At 39.5% G+C, this 5,758-nt stretch overlaps 1 protein-coding gene across 1 annotated transcript; it reads right to left on the reverse strand.

Moving 5' to 3' along the window:
- Positions 1-2,487: 2,487 nt before the first annotated feature.
- Positions 2,488-5,499, reverse strand: LOC141587917 (uncharacterized). The gene is made up of 2 exons (XM_074409382.1): positions 5,047-5,499; positions 2,488-2,508 (listed from the first exon to the last, which is right to left on the reverse strand). Exons 1-2 carry the CDS (start codon positions 5,497-5,499, stop codon positions 2,488-2,490), a joined length of 474 nt encoding a protein of 157 aa, XP_074265483.1.
- Positions 5,500-5,758: the final 259 nt, after the last annotated feature.

Here is a 5,758-nt window from a genome sequence, read left to right on the forward strand (position 1 = left end):
AAAAAGTGGTATGGTATGAATATTGTGAGAAAAAAGGGAGAAGTGGAAGGTGGAAAAGTTGAGCGTATAAGTTGGGAGGTGAAAGGGGTATTTCAACACCTTTTTAATTGTCTTTAATTGTTATTTTTGTTTGTTGTTGTTAATTGTACAAATTGTGAGTTTTGGGGGTATTTCTCTCTCTTCATTTGGTGACACTCGCCGCATTTGTCTCTCTGTTCTCTGTGCTTCTTCTGTTCTACCTGCCCATTTATATTCCTTTTTATTTATTTTATTTTTGGATGACGAGGGACTCAGGGAGCTAGACTTAGAGGTGGCCCACACACAAGCGGGTTCGCGAGTTTTGGGCGGGTTCGTGGCCAGGCCTTTAAATTTTTTGGAAAATACGTTGTCCAAGCCCGCTTTGTTAGCAAACGGGACGGGAGTCATGTACTTTTGTACAACTCTAGAGGGAGTCATGTACTTTTGCGTTATACTAGAAAAGATAAATATAATCGAAAACAATTCATTAATAAAACGTCAAACGACACCTACAAAAGATAGATATAATCGAAAATAATTCTAATAGAAACCAAATGACAAATTTCTTTTGTAAAACTACGGATCTCAAAACATGATATGACAATTCGGCTCGTCCTTGTATCGCTTTCTTCATGTAGAGTCGCTGACGAATAACGCATATCCAATGTAGAGTCATGATGAATCATCAACAAACCACTCTTATTTATAATTCCAACAATAATACTAAACCCTAGAAAGACAAGGACGGAAAAAAGTCCGAAAATAGAGACGGAAAAACGAATCTCACCAAAAGAGAGACTTTTATTGATTAATTCATAATATTTCATACTAGTAATTGATAAATGAAACTAATTTGAGGGGCTTACCATCGATCAATGGCCTATGGAAGCCTCAGGTCAGATTTGATTGATGGAGGTTAGGGTTTTTTTAGAGAGAATGAGGAGTACTTTTGTGTTTTATTTGGTATTTGGTGTATCCATAAGTCTGTCTTGTAATGATCACAAGCTTGTGACGTTTTACAAGTTCTTTCCCATTTGCTTTCTCACTTGCATCATGTGAGACGTCACAAGCTTGTGACAAAAAAATGTTCACCACAAATTATAATTTGTGTTGGTGTATAATGAAAAAGTTTCATGAACGTACGTGTAGTGTGTACCCAAAAAAAAACCAAGTTTTATGATGGAAGTGGGCATATGTGCCATTGGGCCGACATATCTTAGCACGACCCATATACAATTTTGACAAGGCTTAACACGGTATGACACGTCGTGAGTCTCGTGACGTGTCAATGTCATTGTTTTATACAAATGATTGTTTTATGTCTAGCATAACCACACCCGTTTGAACACGGCCTACTAACAGCATGCAGTTTAACACAATGGGCTAGCGCATTGGCGCGCTCCAACGGTACAAAAACGTAGAAAAAAGACAACGATTGTTTCATGGAAAAAAAAGGGGGTGTGCCACACGGGATTGTGAAGGCACGCCCAAACCCGCAAAACTCCTAAATTCAATTTGTTGTTTAACAACTCAATTACTTCAAGTGAAATGCTGAGAGTGTGATACGTGTTTATTTGATTAACATTTCCTCCCTTTTCCCCGTGCATTTTGAAGCGTTTCGTGACGGTTTCTACCCCTTTTAGTTGCATTTTATGTCGTTACTCCTATACTACTTGTGTCCATGTCATTTTGTAGAGAAGGACTCGGGATTGAAGGACGGAAGCAAGAAAGGAGTCCCAAAGTGCTTCCATGGCAGAAGAAGCGGAGGAAATGCTGAGAAGAGTTCTCTGCCGGTAGGCCGGCAACCGGCCAGCAGACAGGGAACTCCTCTCCATACCCTCAAGGAAGAAGAAATTGAAGAAAAGGTGAGAGAGTTCTCTACCAGTAGGCCGGCAGCTAGCCGGCAGGGAACCCTCCCCTCATGCCTTGGAGAAAAATGGAGAGTTTTGAGCCAAAATAAAATTAGGCGCGCTGCCGGCAGAGTTACTGGCAGCCAGTTGCACGATAGGGAGTTCAAAAAGAAGAAGAAAAGAAGAAGAGGTATCTTCTGCCGGTTGGCCGCCAGCCAGCCTGCCGGCAGAGACACAAATCCTATACTTAGCCAAAATTTGAAGGCAAAAGAAGTCAAACTGAAAAGGGCTTGCTGCCAGCAGGCGGTAGCCACACTCGTAGCCGGTCAACCGGCATAGAGCAGCAAGATGCTTTTCAGCACCTACCCCTCATTTGTGACCTAATTTCATGGAAGCCTATATATACCCTCTCATAACTCATTTGTACACACAACCCTAGACTACTAATTATTTCCAAATTTATGTTAAGCATTCCATATTCAGGCACTAATCTTTCCTTTATCAAAGTTTAATTACTTAGCAATTTAGTGTAGATCTAGTTTAGTTGAATTGTTTACCTTTGTTACTTGGTTTTTTTTTGGGAAAGTTAAGTATATTGAATCAAAGAATAATCAGAGTTTTACAACCGTCCATATACATGCTACAATCAGAAAAAAATCAGACAACACAAGCAAATTATAAATTACTGAGCCAGTTCTGATCCTTCCTGCTGAGCACACTATAATTCTTCTTAAAGCACCTGTTTTTTATGCTTCCTGTGGACAATGGGTCACGGGGGCGCTTGGGAAACAAGCGTTTGCATTTGTGGAGTCGCCACCAATTTATTGTGGAAAATTGGAAACCGTTCGAATACCTCGTGCTATGTCAAGACACAAAGTAGTGACATAGACACCAAAAACTCGTTACCTTTAGCATTCTATGTCTAGAATGACTCTCGTGGATGCCAATGAACACGGATGTTCACAGAGATCTGGAGTAAGGGGTGAGGGTACGTATTAGGAAGCTCTTTTGATCAAACACCTAATCCCGCCCGCCTCGATAGCGGCCTCTACTAATGATTAGGGAAATTATCGATACTCGATATATTGTCGATTTATATGCATGCAATGCAACATCCATTAGATTAATCCTAACATGTGAGAATTAACTAAGTCGGTTATCACGTAATTTAACATACAATAAATGTCAAAGTCGGGATTTAAGTTCAATTACATGTGAAGGCACACAAGTGATACAATAAAGAAAACTACAATAATTACATTGGGTTAATTGATTTATGTCGAAAATACTTCTAAAACGGATAATTTTGAGAAAAGAAAGAATATACAAATAAACGAACATGAATTAGGGTGATAATACAAATAATAGTTAATTAATACGTAAGCTAAAACTAGGTCAGGGCAACAACGGAAGTTCAGAGACAGAAATCAACCAGGAACAGGCGCAGCAGAGCTGCGCCCTCTGGAAGAGGCGCAACAGTTGCTGCGTCTGTTCCTTGGCTCAGTTCTGGCTGTGAAGCCGGAATTGCAAATCATTAATGTTCGTTAGTGATTTTAAGGCTTGATTATGCTATTTGACTTGGGTGAAAGTGATTAGCAGATTATTTACATGTGACTAATGGTCATGAAAGCAATAGACATGGATGAAACCGATTAGAACGAATTATATACAAGGTTTCAACGGAATAATTAACAAATTAATGAACTAAACAAATTAATTAGGTTATTAATGACGAATTAATGATGGATACGATGAACAACAGATGACAAATATATCAACGACGAATTCCAGAGACTCAATATTAACGAATCGAACCTCTAAAACCCGAATTTGATTTTAATGGCAAAAACCCGCAAATATGAATTACTTGGGATTTAAGTCGGGAATTTAATGACGAATTCAATACTAATGATGATTAATGATATGTTCAATTATTATGCGAATGAAACAAGAACAAACAATGACGAAGGAAAACAAACAAACGAAACCAACAGAGGACGAATGAAGAAGAAGAGAAGCAAGAACGGCGGCAACCTCAGGAAAAGGCGCAGCAAGTGCTGCGTCCTTTCCAAGAGGCGCAGCAGTTGCTGCGTCCCTTCTCGACGTCTGTCTCTTGTTAATCCGTAAAAAGGGTTTAAACAAAGGGTTTTAGAAATCGATTTTAATTGTATTTTCGACACAAACCTTACAATATGATTACAAAAGATAAAGAACAATAATTAAAAGATGGGATTATACACCCTCAGACTTACATGTTTGACGAAACGAGATGAACTAAATATACGTTTAGTGATGCTCGACTCGAATGTAAACGAGGTGCCCTCGTAAGAGGAAAACGACTAAGATTGATTAAGTTGATTATTGTGGAGTTGGTCAAATTGGTCGGTCATGCAAAACGAGGCTGGTACTCAGAAAGATCCGAGCTTACGTGGTCGAAAGTTCAAGCACGTAGACGCCAAAAAGTAAGAACGTGGTCTAGAATGCAAAGGGAGAAGAGAAGGGCGGACACTCGCGTGAGAAATATGTGAGACCGAAGGTCTCTATTTATACTAATCACACGGAGGAAATAGGGTTTTCGGAGAAACTTTGGAAGTGAATCTCGAAAAGATATGAAAAAATACGAAAAAAATACGCAGAAAAGGACTTGGGAAGAGGCGCAGTAGGCATTGCGTTTCTTGGAAGAGGCGCAGCACTTGTTGCGTCCTTTCCCAAGTGGTTTCCCCCTGCGGAAGAAAGATTTCCGTGTTTAGTTTATGGAATAACGGAATAATTTTGTTTTCCTTAATATTTTGTGTGAATATTACGGGAAATTGTTTGCCAAAGATTAAAAGATTTATAAAATATGGAATAGAAATATCCGGAACATTCCAGAACATTCTGACTCGTTTCAGAAAATGAAGACGGTTTTATGACCCGGACTCCAAATGTACTCAAATTACTGCCAAAACGACCGTATCGGCACATAGATGACAATTAAGAGGTAGACATAAATGTTTGAGCGATCACTTGACGATAAACTTACGAACTGTCACAAATTGTTCCGCGTACCAAGCATGCGGCCCAATCATCACCGGGTGGTTTGCGGAAGGTGCAGAAATGAGGTATCTACACTTCCCAGTATATGCTCCACGATGTTGTTATTCCTTACATAGCCATGTATCCTAGCTTCATTCCTTACCTTCCAAACCTCATACATAAGCGATATATGGCAGGCTCCTACAAATCTTTTCTGCAATTTAGTAGCAGTACGACCATCAGAATACCATCCTACCAGGTCCTGCAGCCTAATTTTGACTCTCAACTTCTGCTGTAAAATAGAGCTGCATGTTTGAGTAAAAGGACATTCACTAAACAGATGCTGGTATGTTTCAGGTTGCATTCCACAGATTTCACAATCAACATTAACTGAAATTCTCATCCTCCAAAGTCTGTCTTTGGTCAATAGCTTAGAGTGCATAATAGCCCAGTAGATAAATGCATATTTAGGCACATTGAGAGAATTCCAGCACAGGTATCTCCATTGCACCTTAGACGGTCGATTTCTAAGCCAATCATATCCTTCAGACACAGTGTAATTCATATCAGTATTCTGCCATCTATTGTTGGTATAAGTTTGCTTAAAGAGTTGCATTATGTAATTAATTCTCCTCCATGACCAGCTACTGTCAAGAGGAGCTTTATAATCCGTCCAATTCTTGCCTTTCATATACACATGACTCACCCAACGGACCCAAAGATGATCTTTCTTTTGAGCAGGCCACCACACATACTTACCTAGTAATGCCTTATTCCAGTTCTTGGACTCTTTAATACCAAGTCCACCCTCAGTTTTGGGAAGACAACAGATATCCCACCTAATATTAGGAGCCTTTATGTAATAAGCTTTCCCA

This window comes from Silene latifolia, chromosome 6 (assembly GCF_048544455.1).
Source record: "Silene latifolia isolate original U9 population chromosome 6, ASM4854445v1, whole genome shotgun sequence".
In the NCBI taxonomy this organism is placed as follows: domain Eukaryota; kingdom Viridiplantae; phylum Streptophyta; class Magnoliopsida; order Caryophyllales; family Caryophyllaceae; genus Silene; species Silene latifolia.

Bases quoted from the DNA above. Each gene is read 5' to 3' on its own strand.
- LOC141587917 (XM_074409382.1), bottom strand. From the start codon at position 5,499: ATGCAACTCTTTAAGCAAACTTATACCAACAATAGATGGCAGAATACT. The intron at 2,509-5,046 runs GTAAGGAATGAA...TTCTGATTGTAG, and splicing joins TTATGTATGAGGTTTGGAAG to CATGTATATGGACGGTTGTA.